This window comes from Chelonoidis abingdonii, chromosome 15 (genome assembly GCF_003597395.2).
Source record: "Chelonoidis abingdonii isolate Lonesome George chromosome 15, CheloAbing_2.0, whole genome shotgun sequence".
NCBI classification, from domain to species: domain Eukaryota; kingdom Metazoa; phylum Chordata; order Testudines; family Testudinidae; genus Chelonoidis; species Chelonoidis abingdonii.
Window position 1 is genome coordinate 10,852,968 of NC_133783.1, and position 27,274 is coordinate 10,880,241.

Consider the following 27,274-nt stretch of genomic DNA (forward strand, 5'->3'; position numbering starts at 1 on the left):
AATGTTTCATTTTCTTTTGTGTTTAAGTACTAAATGTTGCTTTCATCTATGCCTTAGCCATATAAGACTTTTAATATGAAATCATTTTCCATTAAGTCAGAAGCTTTCTCATAGCTGATGAATACCATATGTAATGAAAGACTATATTCATTTATCATCCATAGTAAATCATTTATCACATAGCAGAGATACATTTTGTAGAAAAAACTAATCAAAGCTTTTCAGTTCTTTTGGTTGGTTAAAATCCAACATAACAGGGAGATTTCTCAGTAACTAGGTTAAAACTTTTAGACATAGAAATTGGATTTATTAGATGATACTCAAGTAGAGTTGGTGCCTTCGTATTACTGTGACTAGTACATTGGAATTGAGAGAGACTGTAATGTTACTGTTTGGGTTTTAAATCCTTTTGTGTCTGTGTGTGGAACAGTTCTACAAACCTGCAGTGTGAACAACAGAAGTTTCTCTTGGCTTTTCTGTTTAATTACGTTTGAAAGCTGCAGGACTTTGGTTTTGGTAGCTGCTTGGCCAATATGCTATGATTAGAGTTTAACAAACAGTTGGCAGTGACAAATGTATTCATTGTGACTCTCTGATATAAAGTGAGCTGAGATAGCACAGAGAGTAGGAAGTAGTAATTTACAACTTCTATAGGTCAGCAGTAAATTACTGCCTCCTGCAACAAAGGGGAAGCAAAGAGGGAATTCTGTCTCTGAGGATTACATGCTATGCCTTGCCTGTATCTACTCAAATTCTTTTAGCTTTTGGTCACTATGAGAATATCTAAATCATGGTAAAAATTTCTTAAGCTTGAATTTTGTGCATGTGTCCTGTAAACTTCATCAGATGTACTTATCTCTTTTCTGGCACTAACATACTTATGGCTAAATCCCAACTCAGTTTTTGCCTAATCTTTATTCTGACTTCACTTGATGTTTGCCTGAATGAAGTTTCAGGATTTGGCTTTTAGTAAGTTATATACAGTATATCTCACACTGGAGAATAATTACTTCAACTTTGTTTTGGTGCAAACCTTTCATAATTACAAACAAACTTTCTGATACAAAGTCACAGCTTAACTTTTGTTCTGTGCCAGCAATTGCAGCTGTCTCTTGACTCGCATTGAATCAGGTTTTAATTCTCAACAAGCAGTATTGGATTTTTAGTGTTTTATATGCCCACCATCAAACTATGAAGACAAGAGATGAGATGATTCATCCAAGTTCCTCATACCTACACTATTCCTGCCCAACAGAATGAGAAGGTGGAGTAGAGTTGCTTATTCTGCTTGCATAATTCTATTAAATATTATAAGGGATTACCTAAATAGAACTATCTTTTGGAGCTGGTTGGCATAGGAATACTGTTTCCTGTGAGAATTTTCAAGATTGTGTCATTTTAAACATTTCATTCTGATAATTTTGAAACATTTTGTTTCAGTTTTAACCTTTATTTATTTTTGCTTTTACATTTTTTACTTTAACTTATTTCTAAACAAAGTTTGTGTTACATAAAAATGAACTTTTTTCTTTAGAAAAATATCAACAATTTTGAAACTTGAATTTTTTTTTAAAGATTGGAAATGTATTGAAACTGACCCTTTCCAGCAAACTGTTTTTGGTTTTAAAAAATCAGTATTTTCCAATGAAAGAAATTTTTCATTGAACAGTTCCCAACCATCTCTAACAGTTTTCCTGAGGTAACCCTTTGTACCGGTTGGTCTGACCATGAAGTAGAATAATCAACTGTCAGAATAATGAAAATGAAATCAGCAGCACACAATGTTTTGGATGTCTGAATAAATAAGACTACTCAAGGCCTGTCTTCTGTCCAACATTTTATCACATTTGAATATAGCAAAGAATTGAATTAGCTAGCATGATACTGTCTATGACTTTACAGTGAATATAGACGAGTGCAAGACACGTTCAATGTCACGTATTGTGAGCTAATAACTGGTCTTCTAAGAAGCTAGCCAGTTTGTTCACAGAGCTCTTACCATTTCTTCTACAGATGACTTATTGTTGACGTTTTAAATACTATCCAGTCTTGACATATACTTCCCCATCTCATTCATTTTTTATGATGACTTGCCAAATGCCCAGCTCTGTCTGTTATACTTTTAATTTTCATATTTCCAGTCATGTTTTTGTAGCAGATAAATTCAGTTCTATCCATTTTGAAGTCCTCTGCATGACAGCACACTAAATTACCACTCTCTAATTGTTGAACTCTTTTTCTTTTCATCCTCACCTCACTACTACCAATTACTATACATCGCAGCTGACCTACGTCACGTCTGTTTTCTAATCATTTAAATCTGCTATAGTTTCTGCATTGATAGTGCTTGAGTGTAGTCTTCCAGAAAAAGCATTCTGCAACAGAGTGGAGGCAATGTCAAAAAATTGTTACATTTTTTTCTCTCAGACTGTGAAATTAGAGTTTTCACTGATAAAATATCTGATGAAAAAGAAAGGATAGAGTGAAGAGGAATTTATACCTTGAAATCACAGCATGAGGTGGTTCCAGAGCTTGGCTATAGTATGTGGAGTCTTTCATTTCTAGGTCACTAGTTAAAAATCTGGCTGCCTTCATCTAGAACCAAAAGTTTAGATTTGTTTTTGTTTTGAGGGTTTTTTTTTTTAACCAGCTAATCGGCATTCAGTACATACAATAAATGAGCTGATGGTCACAGACAAGCTCCTATAGATGGATGAAATATCCCCATTCTGCAAGTTACTTAAGCCTCTGCCTAATTTTAAGAATGTAAGTACTCAAACTGACTTAAACAGGACAATGAATGTGAATAGCTCTATTAATTTCAGTTGGGCAACTAGGATGCTTAAATATCATGCTGAGCTATCCTGAAACATCATCTCATTTGGCATTAATCATCACTCTTTTTATTTGGCCATTTATAATAATTTATAAATATGTGAATTGGTCCATAGTCACTCATCCTTTAATCTAGGCACCCGGACTGAACAACACTTCACTTTGTTCCCCTCAAAAATTAATGTAATAGAATAATCCAATGTGACACATTTATCAGTCTCCTAAGACAGGCTAAGATTTAATGGCTATTGAGCCTGGATTACATAGGTATCTATGTAGATCACACCTCAAAATAGGGGAGAGACATAATGAAAGAGTAGCGTGGGGAATCTTGTCCTCTTGCTGCACCTAATTGTACCTGTTTAGAGGACTCAGGAAGGACTTCATTCATCAGGGCTCATAATTTTACACCTTCATGACTACTTGAGGTGAAACTAACTCCTCTTCAGATAGCCAGCCTAAAACTTATACACTTAAATCCCCAAAATAGGGCATAAGTGCTGGCCTTCTCTGCAGGGGTATATTTTATCTTACGAGGAATTGGATAGCAAAAAACTATTATCTAGCAATAGATGTGATCATTGTACCACTGTGTTTGTTTCTCAGTATACAAATAATAATTTTAGGTTTAAAGGAACACAAGCACCATTCCCATCATCTATTATTATTGTGTATTATTAATTATTATTTATATTACCATAGCACCTAGGAGTACTAGTTATGGACCAGGACCTCATTGTGTGATGTGCTGTATCAACACAGAACAAACAGAAAATCCATATCTTAAAGAGTTTATAGTCTATGTAGGAGACAAGACAAAACAAGTGTTCACAGCTGGGAGAGTACAAGTAAACAATGAAGTAATACTGATCAGCATGATAGACACTGGTCTCTGCACATCAGCAGCTTAATCATTCTGAAGTGTTTTTGTAGGCAGCATGGCTAAGGAGAGTTTTAAGGTGGGATTTGAATGTGGATAATGAGGTAGCTTTGCAGATGTTTACAAGGAGCACTTCCCAAGTGTGCTGGGGAGTATGGGAGTGTAGGAGATTGTGGCCATCCGTCTCCATCAGTCTCGGAAGGAGGCCATGCCCCCTCGATATCGGCAGTGCTTACTGGGGAATTAGCGGTCTCTGAGGCCCTAGCCCTCTAGGCAGGGCCAAGGGGCAAGTAGTCCAGGGTTCTGGCCTGGGGCAGGGTGGAGCACCAGTCAGTCAGATTCAAAGGGAGGCCATGCCCCCTCACTACAGGGAGAAAACACAAAGTTCCTTGTCTGAAAATCTAACAAGTGAAAAATGGAGGCTGGCATCCTGAACTGTTTAGAAGCAAACATCAACAGCTCGCTAACGAATGAGCGATATGTGCGGTGGGAATTGACTATGAAAGGTCTTGAAACTGAATACAAGCAATTTGTGTTGGATGTAATAGAGAAAAGGGAACCAGTGGAGGGATAGTCTAGAAGCAATATCAACCTCCAGACTTTAGCAAACACTCAGGCCAGCAGTGCACATTGTGGCCTATGTATACTGAATACTGTATATCCAACCAAAGGAATGAAACCTTTCCTTAAGGGAGCACCATCAACTTGAGATCTAGTCAATCTGAAAAAAAAAATAATGTAGTTTCAGGTACTGCCCATGTCCCTGCCAGCTTTTATGGTTTCACAAGCATGTTTTCTATTTGTAATTTTTTTCTCACCCCTATCCCTGTGTGAAAGACAGAAAGAGAAGCATCGTGTACAGAGCAAGAGAGAAAGGATAATCCAATCATTGGAGAGGCTAATCTGGGATTTAGGGGAGACAGGTTCAATTCCCTGCTTCACCACAGACTTCCTGTGTGACTGTGGGCAGGACATTTAGTCTCTCTTTGCCTTAGTTCCCCCATCAGTGTCAGAGGGGTGACAGAACTTCCCTGCCTCATGGTTTTTGGAGAATAGATATATCGTTCTTTAAAAAAATTCTGAGGTCCTCATTGCTAACCAGAGCCATGTAAGTATAACATGAAAATGAAGAAAGTATCTAGTCCAATGTTCGTTGAATTCAACAAAAGGGTTTATATTGATTTCAGTGAGTATTGGACCTACAGTACACACAACAAACAGGATTAGTTGCTCTAGTTACTTTTAAAAGCAGTTCCTCTTTAGAGGAAAATGAGAGATGCGTGATTTAAGTTGATAGTGTCCATTTGGTAGCATTATATATTACCGTACATAACAGGAAAACCATATTTCTATAACCAAAAAAAGGTAGGAGTCTGTCCTCCTGGCAGACCTGAAAAATCCTAAAGTTAGACCTTTGTCTTCTAATGCTATAGCTTTTATTAACATTTGTTATATTTTACTTTATTTGTGGAGATGCTCTACCAGATCCTGGACAATATTCTCAAGAATGTACCTTTATTACTGCTAACTGAATTCAGGGTACCATAGGAGATGTAACTATATGTGTGGCTGTATGTAGGGAAGAAAAGGGATCTTCAATGCGTGATGAAATTAGAAAGCACAGTTAGCAATAAAGATTCAGTCATGTGGCCTTCAGGAGTCATCTGTTAAAGAAAAGGCATTTTTCCCTCGTGTTATTACTATGGTAACTGCCTTTCCCCCTTACTGATAAATGTAAAAGGTTAACTGAATTTAGTATTGGTGATAGGATCGAGATTGATAGCACTGGACACGAGTCACCTCTGCAGAGAACAAGGGCAGAACAGGCAGTGGGGGTGCAAACTTTCTGCCACAGAATGCGTTCCAAACCTGTGGTCGATTTACCACTTTTAGGGCTAAGAGTACTTAAGGAGTAAGAGACTGAGCAGTCTCCATTTACCGTTCAGCCCTTGGCTTTCCTGCTAAGACTTCCAACAATGTTAGTAGTTGTGATGGCAGATCTTAAGCTGTGGACTCCAACCTATTGGAGTGAACTGCACCTACTAACTCATTTTACATGGGCCACCAAATAGCCATCAAATGGAACGGATTTCTAGTTGTTACCAGTATTGATGATCATGGCTGACATTTTTTTTTAACTTTATTTAACTTGTATCGCAGATATTGACACACAATCCCCTCTTCCTACTCCAATCTTCTTTTCACTGTGTACTCTGGCCAAGATTTTTTTAAAAATAGAGCAATAGACTTCCAAGTCTATTTTTAGACATTGAAATAGGGGCCTAATTTACAAAATGTCTGAGTTCCCAAAAGCTGTCACTGAAGTCAAGGCCTTATCAGTTGGAGCTGTAGAGTGTTCAGACGCCTTATGCATGTGTCTAAACAGAGGTCCAATTTAAAAAAAATCTTGATCAATTATTTTTTTGTTTTTGTTTTTTGGTTGGTTTTATTTTTGCATCAGCCAAAACAGCAGCATCCTTTTCTTGTTTTTTAATAGACCTTTTCTACAGTCAAGCCTGGTTGAAGTAACTAAATGTTGAAATTATGCAGATCCTGTGATATAACGTATCAGCAGTTGCATTTCAGAACTGAAGGATGAATTGTTATATATGCTGTTGTTTACAGCAAGTACGGCATTAATGGTATGTTTCAACTCATTGATTTCAAGGGTTAAAACTTAAATCTTTCTTTTTTTGGTCAAAACTTCAGGAACGGTCTTTTGTTTTCTGGCTGCAGTTCTCAACCAGCCAATACTTACTGCTACAATTGTGAGCACAAAATGGTGTAGGTCCAGATGGTTGAAGTAGGATATCTTTATTTGCAGGGACAATCGATAGATGTGCATTTATTTTATTGGCCTTATCCCAAGCCACTGAAATCAAAAGAAGTCTTTTTAATTGTTTTAATAGGTATTCAACCAGGCCTTGTGCATGGAAGTTTCATAGGAGCCACACTAGTTATTATTGGCTATCCAGTACTGATCTCTCAGTCCAACAAAAAGCTACATATTGTAGTTTGGATATGTATTCTCAAAGGTGATTCTCCCACTGATTGGTTTATATTAATTATAATAATAACAATAGAGCATGATTCCTTAATTACATTTTTTCTTAAAGTAAACCGTACTTTAGGGATAATTTTATTCCCAACATAACTAAAAATAGAAGCATCTGAACTGATCTAATAAATGGTCTCTAAATCTAGACTAATTCAAGTGTCGGAATTTGGCATGAGTGCCCATTTCCTGATGTGCGGCATCTAGTTTTGTAAAATCAAAAGTTCTTTTACCAATTTTAACACATTCATAACCAGATTCTACTGAAATCGTTTAAAAACGGATTCTGCTGCTGATGATCACATTGTAGTAGCGTGTTGAAATCATTGTGGCACTTTAGTAGTACGTCCAATGTGAATAAGGGTGGGAACATATGCCATTTAACAAGTAATGCCTCTTTGTTAGGGCTAGCTGTTATCGTCAGAATATGTACCTTTTTGCAGTTTCATTCTGCTGGGAGCAAGGGACTGTTCTCTACTCTAGGGACAGTTCACAATCAGATATTATCTGACTTTTTAAAAAAAATCTAAACAAAACAAATCAGTTTTTTTCCCCATCAAAACAAAATTATGTAAGAATTTTACTCTTGTCTTAATTTCTTAATATTTCAGAAAAATATAGTCATTTCATTAATGGACATGTGATGGGACACTGTTAATATGTTTAATATAAGATTGAGAATCCTTAATTAGCTAAAATGTACCACTGTGATGTTTTGGGGATCACCCAGCCCAGTAAGGAGGTCAGTCACTTCCTGCCCTGTAAGATTAGGGACTATCATGTTGTGGTTCAGATGCCAACCCATAACCATAAGATCTCACCAGCTGGGTTACGTCTTGTAGGGGGAATACCAACGGCCTCTCTAGTCCCAAGTATCCCCAAATCTGTCCTCCCTGAGTTCTTAGGTATCAGACACTTGGACCATTCCTCTCTGGTTTGTTGTCGCTGAAGGCGTGAAGCCAGTGCCTCAGTTATCCATTCATATAGGTGTACACACTCCACACAGACTGCATACCAAAGGCCTGCTTGGGTTAAAAATAAACAATACGCTTTTGTTCCTCAATACACTTTTGTGGTACAATAACACGGCATGCAATCAGATGGTTCAACTGCTCATTTGGAGGAGTTAAACCTGTTTTCCCTTGCGGTGCCTGGACCCTGATTATCACAACCACATATCTGTTTGTTTAAAGTATGTATATCCTATGTTCAAAGAGAATGTGGAAATAATAGTATATAAAAACACATACAAAACAAATCAAATGGGGCTCCTGTATAATTGTTATTCCCTCCCATGTAGTACTGCAGAAATACAGAGAAAGATCTCTACACGATCACTTTACCTCACTTATTTCCACCTCCATTATCTCAAAGGAAGGCTGGAATGGAGAATAAGCTTGACAGCATGCCTTGAAAGTTGTCAAAACTGTGCTGTGTTAAGTCAAGGAGTTAAGTGAGTTCTTGGGTCATCTGCCTTGTTTGCCTCCTGTTTAACCCCAGGAGCTGTTAGCTTGAATGCCTCAAGTGACCTTAGCTGCCGTGATGTAGCCGTGTCCAAAGACAGGGTGTAGTTACAGCTTTCCTGCCAAGAACAAATGGAGGTGGGGTGGAGGAAGTGATCTGGGGCTGCTGCTGAGATGTTGACATCCAGCCACCAAGTAGTGATTGTGAACTTGAATAGCAGAAAGGTGGAAAGGCTCCCTCAATCAAGGTGGCTGATCTCAACTCCATTTTCTTCAATTGCTTCCCCCAAGATTACTTCAGTTTTGTCTGACTTGAGCTTTATCCAGCTGGCTGTCGTCCAGGCCACAACCTCCATTAGATGCTGAAAGAGCCAGTGAACCGCACCATCTGAGTCTGAATAAATAGAGACGTAGAGCCGTGTGTCATCTGCAGGCTGGATGCACTGCAGTCTGCAGGAATTCACTATCTCCTCTAACAGTCTCATTATACACTTCTACCCTGATATAACGCAGTCCTTGGAGCCAAAAAATCTTACTGTGTTATATCGAACTTGCTTTGGCCTCAAGCATCTCCGTTATTAATAGCAAATACCCCTGCCCCCTATCCGACCCCCACCTACTTCCTGCTGACCCCTTAGAACCCCCGACCCATCAAATCACCCCCAGGACTCCCACACTGAGCCATGTGCTGCACCAAGATGGGTGCTAGGACCCAGGAAGCCGGCGCATGGAAGCACTCACACCTGCTCGACCACATCAGCTGAGGCGAGCCCCGTGGGGGCGAGGCAGGGGGAACTGGCCTAGCAGCCGCTGCCCTGTCCACAGAGTTCGCCCATCCTAGCACAGCAGCTGAGTCCATGAGGGGGAGCAGGGCGGGCAGCCTCGCCCGAGGTGCCCGCATGTGCCTGGTCCCTGCCCCATGCCCACGCGGTGCTGGGGGAGGGTAAGCCATCAATGGGCGCTCCTGCCGTGCGTGCCCGTGCTCAGTCAGGTTTCATCTCCTCCTCAGAGCCCTCTGCAGCCCATCTCTGGTGAGGATGCCGTATACCCACCGAGGCACATGGAGCCCCTGACTGCAAGGAGGTAGTGGTGCGCTATGGACCTGGAGAGCCCACCCGGTGCTGCTGCGAGTGGGACGCAGCCTACCACCTGGGGCCGCTGTGTGCTGAGCCCTCCAACATCAGGACAGGGGCACCTGCATGGCGCTGTCTAGGATAGGCATCTCTGCCCTAGATCCACAACTTCTCCGCGTGGACCTATCTTCTCCAACTTCTCGGCACCTGCTGGAGGCTGTGTGACATTTCCCTGCATTGCAGCTCCCCTCCTCAGGCTGTAGCTCTCCCCTGCTCCCTGTCCCCTGACTTCCCCCTGAGACCCTCTGCCCCCTTATGCAACCCCTCGGCCCCGGCCCGGCACCCTTAACACGCCGCTCAGAGCAGCATGTCGGAGCCTGATGTGCTGATCCGCCGGAGTGTGCAGCCCCTCCCCCCAGAGCACTGCTTTACTGCGATATATCCGAATTCATGTTATATCGGGGTAGAGGTGTACTTTGAACCAGAGGGGTGACAAAATGGTACCCTGACATAAAAGAACACTCAGAGCATCTGAGCAATCATCCAATAACACTCTCTCCATACTCAAAGAGAGAGAAAAAAAGGAATGTTAAAGACAGTATTAGAAATATAGTAGATTCAAATACTATATTCATAGCACTTAGAATAATGTATTTTAGCGTGTACAGATGTTAGCTAGACTAGGGTCCAGATCCTCAGCTGATGTAAATCAGTGGAGCTCAGCTGATGACAATGGAGCTATGCTGATTTATGCAAGCTAAGGATCTGGCCCTAAGTGGCCAAAGAAGGACCTGAAGGAAGATGGGCCCTTCAGAAACACATCAACTGGAATCCTATAAATAAACTATATATTTAGATAATTTGACTGAGCTCTAATGGGCTGTTGACATTGTTCCCCTCTGTCATCTCGGGTACAGATGTAGCAGCTATGTACTACATTCATACAAAATGTCAGCAGTGTTTCTATACTCCAATCCAGCAAACAAAGTAATTCACAGTATATATCTCTCCTGCTCCCTCTCCACCCGGGCCAAAATCAATAGCAATTCAAGCAATAGGAAAACACGCATGCATGCACAACAAACACACTCCACTACAGGTCTGTTTATTTAAAATATGTAATGACATCAAACAGGACAGCATTGTGTCCACATTCACAAGACAAAAATAATAAGAATATCTGCCTCTGATGTAGCACTTTAATCAGTAGATCATCTTCTTCTTTCATATGGTTGGTGTAGGTAGCAACTATAATTCCATCAGTAGATCTCAAAGCATGTTACAATGGAGGTCAGTATCATCATCTTCATTTTACAGATGGGGAAACGGAGACAGGAAGCTGTGAAATGACTTACCTAAGGTTACCCAGCAGGCCAGCAGCAGAGCTGGGAACAGTATCCTGAATCCCAGGCTAGTGTTCGGTTCACTATAACACTTTGCTTCCCTTGGGAAGGGCTTGTCTACATGAGGAAATGTATTGGCCTAGAAAGGCACTCTTATTAGGATATCAGTGTGTCTACACCAGTAGTTATACCAGAACATCTATATCATTAGAATTATACTACTATTGTTATGCTAGTAAATTTTCCTGTGTATAGAAAAACCCTAAAACACTGAAGTCTCTTCAGGCAAAACCATACCTAGTAACTCTTTCTTGCAGACGTTATCTATTCTCTACAGATATAGGGTTATAGTTTGCACCGTGATGTGGCCATTTTGTACTGCAGTTACAACACATAGTAGCCCTATAGGTGACGTATCTGGCCACAAGAGGCTCATCACAGGGACTTTCCAGTGGTGTAGAGGCAGTGCAACAACTCTTGTTCCTGCCACTGGAATAGCTGTAGAAAAAAAAAAATGGGCATCCCTTCCATGTTGGTGGATGCAAAGCAGCCTGCCTGTCGTGGTCACCTGCTGAATAACATCCCCCACCTGTCTGTGTGTTCCATTCTATGCATCTGAAGAAGTGAACTATAGCCCAGGAAAGCTTATGCTGAAATAAATTTGTTAGTCTCTAAGGTGCCATAAGTACTCCTGTTCTTTTTATCCATCATAAAGTGAGAAAGGGCTTGTGTCCCCAAAGTATTGTCTCTTCATAAATCTCCCTACAAAACTTTTCTGTTCTTTTCAAATGTGTCATGTTCATTTGTGATTTTTTTTGTGCACCACTGAGACTACAGTAAGTAACTTTAGAACTTGTTTGCCAGCCAGCAATGCCAAGAGACTGACATTCATAAAAAAAATAAAATAAAAACCAAACATGTTTAACCTACAGACTGTGTGGTGGGGAATTCCCTGGACCATCCGCAATGAGGCACTAGTGGAAGGGATTGACTCTGAGGAAAGCTTCAAGAGAGTTCTTTTGTCACTAATCAGAAACACTAGAAGAGGTAAAAGTTCTAAATAAATAAAATGCTATTGCCTATGGCAGGTTTTTTTCCTGTTGTAATTTGGTTCATTGAATTGATTCACTAAATTCTGAGTACTGCGTATACATCATAGCATGTTTCGGAAAATTAGTTATGTGAAGAAAGGCACTCTTTAGTGTTAGTAAAGTAACAAATCCACCAAATTAGTTGAAAAAATGAGGAGTGCTTGTGGCACCTTAGAGACTAACAAATTTATTTGGGCATAAGCTTTCATGGGCTAAAGCCCACTTCATCAGAAGCATGCAGTGGAAAATACAGTAGGAAGATATATATATATACACACACACACAGAGGACATGAAAAAATGGGGGTTGCCGTACCAACTCTAATGAGACTAATCAATTAAGGTGAGCTATTATCAGCAGGAGAAGAAAAAACTTTTGTAGTGATAATCAGGATGACCCATTTCAAACAGTTGACAAGAAGGTGTGAGTAACAGGAGGGGGAAAATTAGCATGAGGAAATAGTTTTTACTGTGTGTAATGACCCACCCACTTCCAGTCTTTATTCAAGCCTAATTTATTGGTGTCCAGTTTGCACATTAATTCCAGTTCTGCAGTTTCTCGTTGGAGTCTGTTTTTGAAATTTTTTTTGTTGTTGAAGAATTGTGACTTTTTTAGGTCTGTAATTGAGTGTCCGTGTTGAAGAGTTCTCTGACTGGTTTTTGAATGTTATAATTCTTAACATCTGATTTGTGTCCATTTATTCTTTTGCATAGAGATTGTCCAGTTTAGCCATGTACATGTCTGAGGGGCATTGCTGGCACATGATGGCATGCAAGGAAGTTGCAATTCTTCAACAGAAAAAACCTTTCAACCTGTAAAAAACAGACTCCAATGAGAAACTACAAAAGTTTTTTTCCCTTGCTGATAATAGCTCACCTTAATTGATTAGTCTCAATAGAGTTGGTATGGCAACCTCCATATTTTCATGTTCTGTGTGTGTGTGTGTGTGTGTGTGTGTGTGTAATATATACATATTATATGTGTAATATGTGTGTGTGTGTGTGTATAATATATATGTATATATATCTTCCTACTGTATTTTCCACTGCATGAATCTGATGAAGTGGGCTTTATCATGAAAGCTTATGCCCAAATAAATTTCTACGTCTCTAACATGCCACAAGTACTCCTCATTCTTTTTTGCTGATACAGACTAACACACTACCACTCTGAAACAAGTTTGTTGAAGCTGTGACTAGCATATTCTGCTACTTAAGAGGCGAGCTAACAGCAGTTCTATTTATTGTAGTTATTTACCGCTAGTGGTATGTGGGCTTCTTTTTGTTCCTTGTTTTTCTTGATGCTAAGGAAAGTTAAAATGTGGGTCTTGTGACCAAGGTCTTATCCTGAGTCCAGATTCATTGATGTACTCTGGCTTTTTTGTGCTGTTCTAGTGACATCAGAGCATCCTACATTCAGTTTAACTGACTGTTTAGCCTGAGTATATGGCTATTTTGCATTGTTGGCGTGGTAGAGAGCAGCTGACTCATACAGGTTAATCTGGTCCATGGTTCCTCTTGCAAGTGTAGAAAGGATCTAACTATGATAAACTGATTCCTGAGATTGTGCAATCAACTAGAGTCTTGATTTACCCCTTTGGTGAAGAATATACAGTTTGTACAGCTGACATCTGTAGGATTAGTATCAGAAGGAGTTATTCACTGCTGAGAAAGGGCAGTACTGCTACTGTAAAGAACAACTTTAGTTTATATCTGAGGCCTTTGGAACTTGCTCAAATGGTGCATTAAATCAGTATATCTCTTGGGCACTCTGAGCCCTGCCCCTCTCTGCCAAGCCCTGCTCATTTTTCTGACCCTAGCTGGCTCTGTGTCCCTGTGATGGAGTGGAAGTTGCTGGTAACTTTGCCATTCATCCCTGTTTTCTGGTGAATGTATCACAACTGTTTGCCTGCAACCTTGATTTAGCTGTAGACAGTGAATTAAATGCTATGTCTCACTTAGCTATAGTACATTATTGACTGATTTATCAAACAGTTCAGCCCTATCTTCTCTGGCCAGGGAAGCGTGATGTCTCCGTGCTAGCAAGAAACATATTTACAAATATGGCTCCAGTGAGTGTGGTTAGACAGTAATGCCACAGACCTGGCCCAAGTGCAACAGCAGTCTTCTTTGAAAACTGATCGGTCTTTAAAGAGAAGTTACAAAAAGCCTAAGTTTTCTCTCAGGAAAAGTATAAGACTTACTCCATGTTGTATTCAATTATATATACTGTGGTCTGATATTAAGATCAAGAGAGAGGATTAACCCAGGTCAGCATCCTTCATTGCTATGACAGTCTCTCATATCTGTTGTTGTTTCAGGTGTTGTCACCCTTCCTCCTACTTCTTTTAATTTCTCTTGTTTTCTGCCATACATACAGTGAGAACAGACTGCCTGCTGTCTGAGCTCCCACAGCCCAGTGCCCACGTTCATTCCCACAATTAAGAAAAACAATCTTTTTTCCCCCCTTTAACAATTTGCTTGTTAAATTTGGTTACATGAGCTCTTTATAAAAGAATCTCATTAATTCTGAGACTTGACTGATCATCTGCATCACAATGCTGAGATGTTTCTGCAGTCTCATGAAAGGAAACATGCCATTTCCATCCACCCTGCTTGATATACACTTTGTGATGAGACCCCTATAATTTCTGGCAAGCCAGCTATAATAATTATCTGATTTGGAGTTTAAATAATATATTTATGTTGTAATTCTGTAAGGATGGTAGTGGGTGTAAACCTAATTTTGAGTGCTAACTCCTTCACAGATTTTGACATAATTTAGCATTTGCTCATACAAATCACTCATGATATAATGCTATCATCTCAGAAAAAGCCACCCACAGCCAAAAATACGGGTATGCAATATGATTTCATGAGTCAGATACTTACAACACTCTATCAGTCCTAACTGTTTTAGAAGCCCTTTCCCTCTCTTCTTATAACATGGGTGAAATCTTGGCCCCACTGAACTCAATGGTGAAATCCAGGGCTAGGATCTGTGTGGTGAATACAACATTGGTCAGATATTATAGACCACCGGGACATTTCCTCAAATAGATTTGTGATTCTTGGCTTGGAGAATAAATACATATCTCATTATAGCTACTACAGTTTAGGTTTCCATGATTAATCTGTAATGTAATGGCTATAAATTCTGTCATGTGAAACTGATTACTGTGATATACCATATCCAGCAGAAATTCTAATGTGATTTTTTCTCACTAAGAGCTGGTCTAGACTACGGGGGAAAATCGATCTTAGATACGCAACTTCAGCTACGTGAATAACGTAGCTGAAGTCGAATATCTAAGATCGGATTACTCACCTGTCCTCACCGCGCCGGATCGATGTCCGCGGCTCCCCCTGTCAATTCCGCAACTCCGTTGGGGTTGGTGGAGTTCCGGAATCGATATAAGCACGCTTGGGGATCGATATATCGCATCTAGATGAGATGTGATATATCGATCCCCGAGCAATAGATTGTAACCTGCCGATACGGCGGGCAGTGTAGACGTAGCCTAAGACTACTGCTGAGTGTGTTCTTTTTGATACTTTTGAAGATATGAGGAAGCTTACACTGGCTTGGCTGTCTTGGGTGTATTCAGCCTTTGCTTGTTGCTAGTAGTAGGTACTACTAATTCACTCTTTTAAATTAGGATGCTTCCAGTTTATGAAGTAATAACCTTGTCATGGGTTTATAAAAATTCAATCTTTTGGCGCTACCTCTTAGAGATTCCTATTAATGCTCATATGTATGTTTTTGACTCAAGGTATGGCTATTACTGCATTAATAGGGAGCATGCATAAATTGTAATACAGAAATATGTATTGTGTCCTCTGCATTCTGATTGACTACTATAATTTCCTTTGCTTTGACTGAATACTCTTTTTCAGAATTCTCCTTTTATTATGCTTAAAATAAACGTCTGCCTCAACTTCTGACCCCTTTTCCACATCTCTTAAACCCAGTCTTCACAATATCTTTCCCTGTTCCTCCTCGCTTCTTTAGGTCCTTTCTTCTTTGGGCAAGCTTAGATGTGCATCTTACCTCCACCCAGCGTAATTCTTTTTTTCAAATTACATTGTATTACAGAACCTGGGTTAGGTGGGGATCAGAAAACAGTTTAAGATAGACATGTTTGTTGTGATCATATAGATGGGATTTCTGAGGGCAGTAGCTAATTAAAGAGTAGGCTTTCAGCATATGCTTTCACTTTGTCTAATAATGGCTGTCATTCAGGGATTTGCATAACGTTATTTTAGTAAATGAAGCCCTCTCAGCTAATAAAAGTAGAGGGAGTAACATATTTGAGAAATATAACAAATTCCTGTGCTAATGTTGAGTGACATATTTCAATATCATTTAATATTAATGTTAATAATAGATTACATGGGGAAGGTAGTCCAAACAGGTAGGATCTTTTATCCTAGAATATTTATGCATGTGTGGTGGTTGTGTACAGAGAGAATACAGAAGAAAACAAACTAGTACTCATACCACCGTGGGAAATATATTTTAGCTGTAAAGGATTAGCAATAGAAACTTGGACAACCTTTTAGCGTGCTTGTATTTTCACACAGTGGATATCTTGGGTGACTTCCACAACAATATAATGTAGGACCTGGAGTACATGATCATAAAGAAAGAAGACTGCCAATAGAAAGATGGAACAGCTAACCTGCTAAATCTTGCCATAATTAAACAAAGTTATGCTTATTTTAAAAGAAGAAAGGAGAGGGGCTGGGGGCATTATTAGCAAGATTTTCAATACTTTGCCAGACAGTTTTATTTGTTCTTTTTTCATAGTATTCTGAATGCAGGGTCATTCCATTTTCAATTTTTTTTTGTTTGGTTTTCTTCTGATTTCTAAGCATAAACAATTACTTTGGATGAAATTCAGAATGTAGAAATAGATAAACTCATTTCGTTAGTTTATTTCAGGGAACAAAAGATGAAAACTGAACTAGGTTTTGTTTAGTAAGGCTCTAATTCACCAAAGAACTTAAGCACTTGCTTAAGTCTATTCATATACAGCAAAACTCTGTAGACTATACGTAAATGATTTGCTGAATAGGGATGGAGTTTAGCATGTGTTCTAACTGCTCTGCTGAACTGAGTCTTACATACAGATCAGTGCTTTTAGTTCTGTGTAATCTATTTCTTCCTCCACCTCCATTTTTTTAAGGCATGCTTAAGAAACCCTTGCTTGTTACATAATAAAATAGTCACCATTGGAACAGTCTATTTCATCTAAGTATTTTCAAGATTTCTCTCCCTAATCATGGCTTTCAAATACAGCCATAAATTTAATGTTGATCGTTTCCACAGCTTGTTGGCAATATTCAGCCAGCTCATTTGGATTTATTTGAACTTATTAATGTGACGTGTGATTTTTTTTTTTAAATGGAACCTTTCATTTGTCACTTTCTTAAAGGCATACTGCCAATTAAGAGTGTTATGTGCAGACATAGCAAATATGATGGGCACAGTTACCAATTTAGAAGCACAGTGGCTGTTTTAGCATGGATTAGAGTGCCACAACATCATCAAGTTTCATTATCTTTTACTACTCTAACTGTCAAATGAGTGTTTAAAGCGGGTCCACAAATGATTATTACTTTTTCTGTCATCCCAGAAAACTTGATTGCAAAGGTTTCTAGATTGGTGTAATATTCATAGTAGATCAGGTCTCATTGCAGCTTGCAACATGACAAATCTTAAATTAAGCATTTTAAATAATTTGTAAGACATAAGCTACAGCTAATAATTTCTTCTTAAATATTGTTTACTTTCTGTAAGGCTGTTTTATGTATGTTAAATAAACTGGTATATTCTCAGTGTGATATGCCTATGAACAATATTTTTTTTAAATTATGAAAGTACTGAAAATATATGACTAATTTGATATGTTATATCAACCTGTGCAAGAAAGTGAAAATGAAATGGCTAATTCTATAGGCTTGTCCATGTAAATTCAATCAAGTTGAGAGTGTTGCACTTCTCTGTCTCTCAGAGCCCAATGGAGTTGTACATTAATCTTGACAGAGAAACAATGAGAAATGTCCAGTCTGGAATCGTTAAATGTGGAGGCTGCACCTTTATTAAAACAATTAGCTAATAGGAAGCCCCCCCTCCCCTTCTCAAACTACCAAGCATTGGACTTCAATTGGCCACCGATGGCTCTGGGTTCTACCAACCTGAGGATGGTATGAGGGCAATGTCCCCTCTCAACACCATCAGGCTTAGCCAGGCTCCCAACCCATTCCTCTCCAACATGCAGGAGGTAGGATGCATGAGATGAGTCGAGCCACATGCTGCATGAAATCTAGCACCTCACCACAATGTTGTGCTCTGGGTCTGTGCCCAAGAAGTCCATTGGACCCTTTTCTAACCTGCCAACTATATTGGTAACCGTCCAAAGTTCTGGTTAATGTAAATAAACACCCCAAACCAGATCTCTGGGATGGAAAGTGAAGAATGCCAATTTTACCATATTGGAAAAATCCTTTCCAGACCACAAATGAAAGATTGGAGGTCAGCCTAGCCACCCAGAATCACAGGATGTCCAGAATACGTCATAAGACTGGGAAAGGGTAGTCTTGAGACAAAGACCCCCAAATTGCTATCTGCCTCAACAGCAAGCAATAGCCAACAACCACCCTTCTGCTCTGGCAAGAGCTAGTCAACTGGCCCATCTCAAAGCCCTGTCCAACAGCATCAAGAATGGGGTGGGACAGGCTCCATTGCCCTAATGCAATGTGAGGTATAGCTTCCCCCTCTTCCCAAACAGAGTGGGAAAGAAGGTGGATGTGGGAAGAAGGGAAAAAGAAAGAAGGAGCACCTTCCCCTTCTCTCTTACACCCCCACAGACTGCAGGCCATCAGGAGGGGACAGAGAGGAGGAATCAGTGGGAGGAGTATATACAGTGTTTGGTCCAGCTGCTCCTGGCTGAAATTTCCCTCTCTGTCCTGCTGGGAGCGGTGGTGTTTTCATTGCTCTGGGCCTCATCAAAGACTCACCCTAGCTAGTGAGGTGAGAATTTGTAGAATATGGCCATGCTAAATATAATTTTGCAGCTTTCAGAGAACAGATTTTCAGTTTAATAAAATGTGTATTTTTACTAGGTAACATGACTACATTTACTATTGTAGAATGATAGTAAGAGGTCAAATAAAAATATTTTTCAAAAGGCTAATAGAATGTGTTGCCACCAGTTGAAAAACAGCACCACTTCTGTGGGTTATTTTGGTACTTGGATATGAGAAGTGCCAAAGAAATAAGTTCAAGAGTGCAGTGCTTGTAAAGTTATTAGTCTGCTGTTCTCTTACATGAGTCACTTTTTGGTCCCTCAGGGTTAGAGGTTAAAAAAAAAAATACTGAGTCTTCCCTCTTCTGTTCTTAGGAACAATGTTCATTATTCAATTATTTGTGACTCAGCAATAGCATTCTACTTTATACAATTTTACCATGTTTGAACACAGTTGTGAAGAATCCAGATCATTGACACAATTAATAGATTCTTAGATTTTAAAGTCAAAAGGGATCATTGTGATTGTCTAGTATGACCTCCTGCATAACACTAGCCATTGGGCTTCCTGTACTAATTGACACTGGGGTAAGTGGAAAGCAGGTCAAATTGTATTCAGCATCATGTCAGTTAACTGGGATGAAACCCTGGTCCCAGAAGGAAATGACTTGTCCTGCTCTCAACTGATTGCAAAGTTGAGTCGTCTAACTCAATTCTTCACATCCATGCTCAAATATAGTAATGTATGGTAATTTTCCAATGTAGACAAGTCCAGAGAGGTTTTGAGGTAGTTCAGAAAGAGAGAGAATCTTTGAAATAAAAATATATCCTTTGACTTTCTTTTGGATTCTCTAAATTTATATTGAGTTTGAGTCTGGTATGACTGTTTGAAGCAAAGATGTACTCTCACATATTCTGTAAATGTGGTATTCTAGCCTCAGATCTTAGGAAGTACCTGTCTCACTGAAACATAAATTTATTAACCTAAAAGCAGCATTTTGGATGCCAGTTCCAATTTCAAAAGGCAGTTCCTTAAGGAACCATGAGTAGAAACATTATATTGTGAAGAAGCCAAGACTGCTTCTGTTCCTGAACGCCGTCATATGAATCAACATGCTGTTTTCTTACTCTTAGCCAAGGTGTCAATACTAACATGAGTGTATTGTTTACATCACGTCCAGATGCTTTGGTGATGCAGAGGCCTCATTGCTGTCATTTATAAGTCCTTGCCACTATCCTCCCCCGCCCCAACTAATAAATAAATTATAGGCAGGATTCTGATTCCCTTATTCAAATTGAATAGTAGCCTATTCCACAAATAGTCTCACTGAAGTCAATGGGATTAATGTGGAGTAAGGACCTATTCAGTGTGAATAACAATATTAGAATCTGACCATAAAATAAATGTGTGTTGAGGCAGCAGACATTTTGGCTTGTGTGCTCCAGTTGGGTGAGAGATAAATATTGCCCAAAGACATGCTACCCTTTAGGCATGGCAAGAAAGGACCTTAAAATTAATGACAAGATAAATATTCACTCTTTATTTGGACAACCAAAGACTGAGATGTTGTAAATGTGCCATCTGGTACAAGACCAAGGCTCTGTAAACCTGTAAAAAAATGTAGTAATTTATTTTACTGCATATAATTGCTTTTTTACTGGAGTTAAGAAAATAATGTTTAAATGTTTTCTTTTGATATTAAATGATATTAAATGATCAAGAACTATTCAGGGGAAGCTTTCTTGAAATAGAGACTATTTTATATCACCCGATTTATTTACAGCAATAAGCTGCTTCTGTAATGGTTCAGATTATTAGAAACATGTAAGTCCTTTGCAGCATTGCCAACAATATGATGTCTTGAAATTCACTTTTTATTACTACATGTGTATGTTTGTCATTTATCCCCTTTTTCTCAGGTGCAAAGAGGGCTACCAAGGAGTCCGCTGTGACCAATTTTTGCCGAAAACCGACTCAATCTTGTCAGATCCAAGTATGTCAAATATTTTTCTACTATTTGATCACATGCTGGAGGCAGCTCTTGCCATAAGAGATGACCCTTTGCCTATTGTTAGAGATTCTATTATGGCCAATTTCAGTTGCTTTTACAGAATGGTATCCCTTTAGTATAAGACTTATAAATCTTGTTGATCAGGTAATTTTTGCTGGAAAAAAATACATACCCCTGTAAGTGATTTTAAAAAGAAGAAAAGGGGAGCTATAGCAATAAAACATATTGGATCAAAATCTCAGCTGGCGTAAATCGGCATAGTTCCGTTGACTTTGATGGAATTGTGCCTATATTCACCAGCTGAGGAGCCTAACCTTTATTTTTTGTACCCTTTTGTTTTGTGCTAATAGTAAAACAATATGTTTCCAAAGGAACAAAAAAGATGAACTGAAAAGTACAAAATTTTATATTCCTTAAAGTGCAACATTAAACAATTAGAAAAAATATGGTCTCTTTACCACAATGTGTCCCCAGGCTCACATGAAGTTGTACTTGTGGAGTAAGGCTCTACCCCCCAAGAACAAAGTGGACAGAATGTAGCACTATATTACACCTCCTCCTGTATGTAAAAGCACCAGACAGGCACATGTTTATTTTTTTGTTTTGTTACTGATCTTCATGCTGTTTGAATAAGAATGTATGTAAAATATCTTAGCAGAACAAGGCCTTTTCCTAAAAAGGGATCCCATTTAACAAATAGCACCAAATTATTCATCTGATTTCCTTAGCTGCTTTTTCTTTAAGAAAAATAAAAAAGCCATAAAACAAAGGGTCATGTCCAATCCCGTATTACTTTCTTATACTTGGAAAAAGCAATATATTTCCAGAGTGATTTAAAAAAAAAAATGATGCTTGTTTCTTTCTATTTCCATGGTTGCTGGTTATTTTTGTTGTTTTCTTCCTTTGCTAGGTGTCGAAAAGGCTATTTGGATGACTGCTGCCAGAGATACCTGTTGCTCTGCAGTATTGTATGTCTGATGGCTCACATTATAGATTGCTTTGTGTTTATCTAGCTTTTCTTTTAGCCTGCCCTTTAATTGTAGTCATATAGTCTACAATGAAGAGACTGATTCTGGCCCACTAAGTTGTGTGCATTAGGGTCACCAGCTGTCAGACAGGCAGCTTCAATGGATTTTAAAAGCAAGGAGAAGAAAAATCAATCAGTAACATTAAGATGATGTAATGCTTATTGGACTTGGTTCTATCAGGAGATGGTAGTCTAGTATTTCTGGGCTAGAGGTGAGATATTGCAATGAAATCCAGTCAAGGCCTGATTCAAAGCCCAATGAAGTAAAGGGAAAGACTCTCATAAAGGTGCAGTTAGGCCAAAAAACATACAGAATTTATATTTTGAATGTATCCAATGTTTCCTCAATCTTCAAGCATATTCTCCTGTTGTTTTTTGATATTGTGTTGATTGTTCATCCTTATTTCCATTAACATGGGAGACGCTGTTATTCCAGTTGGCTTACGTTGGTCCTGACTACAAATAATTATGCAGCCAGCAGAGCCTGTCCTGTGTTTTAAATCTCTGCTGAAATCTTCTTGTCATACTTCTTGATCATGAAGGATAATTTAATTTTGCTCAATATGGGTTGTGTTCACAAATCTACTCCTGTGCTGACTTATCAGATGAGGATCTAGCTGCTTGCTTTTATGAATTGTCATAGCTCCACTGAAGTCAATGAATAGCCTAAGCATCTTCCCACCCAGAAAGAAAAATTGTGGTAGGTTGACCAGTAGCCAAAGATTTTTCCCAGACAGTCTTGGAATTCAACTTATGTGTAGTCCTTATCTGTGTTCAATAGAAACAAATGTTTTGTGTTGGTAGCGTTTGTGCATACAAGCACACCTGGGGGGTGCATGTGACCATATTTGTGTTTGTTCTAAATCTTACAAGACTGCATTATGGATCATGTTAACTCCTTGTTGTTAATTGGTAGAAAATAATGAAATGTTATTTTAGCTGATAAGTAAATTCTGTATTTTTGCTTCTATTTCTCCTCCCTCTGGGCAGGACTAATGAGCAACACAATTTTATTATTATTAATTAGTACCAGTAATGCTTGCTGTTTGTATAGCTCCAACGATGTGCTAAGTACCAGTACTTGACGTTATTTCTTGACAAGCACATCTCTTTGAGGCTCTGACACATCCCCAACTTTACCAAATTTTAGTTGTGAATTTTTGTCATCACCAACACTGATTAGATCAGGACTGAGGGTCCAATCCCACTTGACTTCAGTGAGACTATAGTGGGTTGGAAGCACTATGCTTTGTAGTCAGTGTGAGCAGGATTTGGCCCTGTGATTGCTAATTTTATGACCATTAACAGCAGGTATGTTACTGGAAGCCTATAAGAAACATCGAACAAACATAATACTAATCCTTCCTTTGCCTCGATAGTCCAAATTAGCATTAGATTACCCTATTTGTCAATACAAACTAAACAAGTAGAAGAAACAGAAGAATAGAGGATGGAAGCAAAGTCTAGTCACTGACAGAATAGCAACAAAGTTGCCTTAAAATCTCTTAAGATCTATTTCATTTTAGGAGACTTGACTTTTTGTTTTATTAATTTTTAAAACAAAGAACAAAGCCAACTTGCATTGTATTTCCAATGGCCTTAATAGACTGTAATCCTGAGGGTGAGTGTAAAGGCCATCTCTCCTCAGTCCCTTCTCCCTCAGGTCTATCCAGCAACTGGAAGCCAGAATCCCAGCCTGCTCCCTTCCTTCCTGCTGGAGGTAAGAGAGATGAAAGCAGAGGAGTCACAAGCTATGCAAATCAACTCCTCCTCACCCAAATCATGAATTGTAGTGCTCATTGAGGACCAACAGCAAAGTTAAGTTGTATAAGAAAATGCTGTGCAATAAGTTTTAATAAAATTACACAAAATAAACCAAAATCTGACCTGCCATATGTTCCTATCCAGGACAGGGAAAGGAAGAAGACACACCTAAAAGGAGTAAATATTCAGAAACATAGCCCAATAGAAATACAGGTCTATTCCAAGTAGTGGGCAAAACTTTGTCAGTTTTTATGTGATTCCTTGTGTTCATGACAGCAAAAGGTTTCGACCTCAGGTGCATTAAAGTACCAGTCAGCTCATTGCATGGGATAAAGTCTTAAGACTTCATGATACAATTTATTCCCACTACCAGCTGGGATAGGATGGTGCAAGGTATGTCCCAGCTGTCTTGGACTCAACCTGAAACTGCCACCTTGCAGGTCTATCCGTAGGGAGAGAAAGCAGGTGAAGGTAGTACTACTTTGAATTAATTAATAATTTGACCTACCCAAGCACATTTCTGGGTTTTAAAGTAACTCTAACAACTCAGAAAGCTGTGCCAATACCCTCAAATACCTAGGCTTTCACATAAAGCCAGCAAGTTTCGAGTTCTCTGTTACTAACCTCACAGGACTGTGCCTTCAAAATAGCACAGTAAGCTCTGATTGCTGAAATAAGGACCCATACAATGGCCTACATCTTGGTATAAGCACATCAAGATAAAGGTGCTGAAGCAATGAACTCCCAGATGCCCATTCTTTGATATCAGACCAGGAAGCTAGAGGCAGAGTTGTCACCCTCACAACCTTTTGTAAATTTTGTGACATTTGGTGTTTTGATTTTTTCTTCTTTTTTTAATTGTCTCATGGACTTCTGCTTTCTTATTCACTATGGCCACCATCTTCCACTACCCATAGTGGGACTGAAGCCCTGGGTTGCCATTTTCCTGCAGCTTCTGCAAGTGATAATGAGGTTGCCCCAAGAAAAGATAGCTGTTATCTCCTGTTATTTCCAGTGTGAATGGAATCAAGCTTCCCTCTGTGGTCTATCATAAAATCTGAACAAGAAATGGTGAACATACAGAAGAATATGGAGTGCAGAAAAGTGTCAATGAGTGATGCAGGGGTGTGTGAGGAGGAGGAGGGAAACTAAGACAATTCCAGGGCAATATGGGGTGCTGAATGGAGACTGTGAGAGCAAAGTAAAGGGATGTATGCAGAATGTAGGGGGCGGGGGGGCAGATGTGGGACAAGAGAGTGTGGGAAGAAGAAAGTATAAGGTAAACGGGAGGAATGGGCTGAACAGAACCTTGGACCAAAATTTTGGTTTGAGATCTGCATCCAGAGCTGAATTTTGTGGCCTGGGGCCACCTCTGAAGAGAGAGATTTTAATCGCTTCCATGATAATTACATTATAGAAAAAATGCCATCTGTTTATAGGATCAGAGCCTTACTGTCCATAAAATGAATCCTCAGAGCAGCTATGTGCAAAGTTTATCTGGAGTTAATCATTTTCTTTGGCCAATTCAATGTCATTTTCAAGACTAATGCCACACCACACATAAAATCATAAAATAAAAGTCTCGAGGGTCACTGAGGTGAAACGGGTTAACCATAAAACATGTGTTATCAAATGTTTGTGTCCCAGAGGCCAGTAGGATTAGAAGTAGGAGGTGCATTGACCCAAAATGATCAGGTGGCGTCCTTGAAATGACAGGACAAGATTAGATTTGTTGATGTGGGGCAAGTGGGCCTGACATTTCTGTTCGTTTATATAACCCTACAAGTTATTACTGAGTTCCCCTAGGGTACATGACAGACATCACAAATCAGCCTTGCAAAGCAGTGAGAGGGCCCCAGGAACAAATTGTATGTATTAAAAAAGAAATCCTGATCGGATATGTGGAAAAAAAAAAGTAGAATCACTTTAGAGATTTTACTAAATATGACAACAGGCAAGAAAAGGCACATCACATGGAAGTGCAACATTGAGCATTGGGTTGCCAGTTCTCCATATAGAAGTATAAGTATTATCCCCTGTTCTTGTCATCTGGTTCCATGTAAAACACCATTTAAAGATAGTGTTCTCCTTCCTTCTCCACTTTTAAAAGCATCACAAGACAATGAGGAAGTTGTAGATATTTATTTTGTTTTACTTTTATTTTTAAGGGTGGAGGTGGAAAGAGGAAATCCAAAAGGGAAGTGGGGGACACATTTTCTTGATCCTCATGATAAAATTCCCATGATGCATATAGTAAAAGACTAGACAAGGGCCCAGATTTTAAAGGTATTTAGCCATTCCTGTGCTAACTGATTTTGTAACCTAAATCTCATTTTCAAAAAGGATTTAGCTACTTTGGAGTCTAAATTCTATCAACAGAACACAGCAATACCTACATACCTGTAAAAATTTTATGCTGAGGCTGTCCTGGAGCTTTACAATTTCACCTTCCTTGTAGGAAAGGAGACTCTTTTTAGACAGGAACTCAGTAGACTTTATTCTGCAAAACAGGAGCTTTGCCGCTGAAGAGGTGGAATTGTCAGGCTCCAGAACTGTATTACCACAAGAACAAGCGTTTAATATGATGTGCCAGCCATGTGTGGAAACACTATAACCGGGATATGACAGAACATATTGAAAAGCCAAGGCCCAAGAGAGGCAAGGGGAAATCATAACCATGCTTCCTTCTCAGGAGAGGAAGGAGGAATTCAGGATCAATAGTCTTTCAGCTCAGGTAGCCAAATTGTTCCTCAGTTGCTTTAAGTGAAATTAAAATACAAAATTATTTGGACCTTATAATTTTACAGATTTGGAGGTAAGCTAATTGAGACTCTAACAGGGTATCTAACAACACCTAGCTCTTATATAACACTGAATACAGCATAGCTGACAGTGCATTATAGCTGTCATTTGGTGATTTTTCTGTCAGCATCATCAAGCACAAAACAAGGTTATGGTGATGTGCACCTAACTAATGTGCAGGGTAAAAAAAAATTAAATTACTATCATGCTTCTCAAGTATGAAAGTGAAAAGGCTAGTGAGAGAACAGTTTCCAAATACCATTAAGATCAAGCCTCTTTTACTGCTTTTATCTATAACAGCAGGTCTTTTCTTTTATTTTCATCATGAAGTTCCCAAACCATGGATGGAGAGACAGAGACTGTCTGGCTTCATTTGTGTGCCAAACATTTCCTTTGGTTTTGGATCACAGGGATTTACATCTGCTCTTCATTTTGAGTTTCAGGTTTGAACAAACCCTCAAGCTCAGCTGAAAACCAGAAACTATAAATCATGCCAAGTTTACATGAAAGGATAGAAAATATCAGCAAATCTTACAGTTGCTCTAGCACAAGTTTTAGATTTGTAGCAAGTGTTTTGAACAGTGCTACTGCATGGAATATGAATGAAACTGAATAAATGTATTGATTGAATCAAGTATGTTGGATTTTTTCTAAAAGTTCTTATACATTACCGGCTAGATTGTGCATTTAGGCATACCTCTTAGCAAAGAGTTACACGAACCCTGAGGAAACACAAGTGGGCAGAATGATTCTTGGAGCTTCTAGGAGTGGAGTGCATGTGCACCTGCTGCAACACCCGGTATGAAGTGCAGCTTACTTCTCCATCATGTAGCTGGCCAGTTTGGCTAGTGGTGTATGGGGTGTGCCAGGGTCCTGCTTCATCCCTGCACCCACTGAGG

The 27,274-nt window shown here is 39.2% G+C and overlaps 1 protein-coding gene across 2 annotated transcripts in view; it reads left to right on the forward strand.

The window, feature by feature from the left end:
• NRG3 (neuregulin 3) overlaps positions 1–27,274 on the forward strand; it is an 898,610-nt gene that overhangs the window by 635,794 nt on the left and 235,542 nt on the right. For both annotated transcript variants that reach the window (XM_075072572.1, XM_075072573.1), the window contains exon 3: positions 20,691–20,764. In XM_075072572.1, coding sequence (XP_074928673.1) covers positions 20,691–20,764 — 74 coding nt within the window. The remainder of the gene's footprint in view (positions 1–20,690; positions 20,765–27,274) is intronic.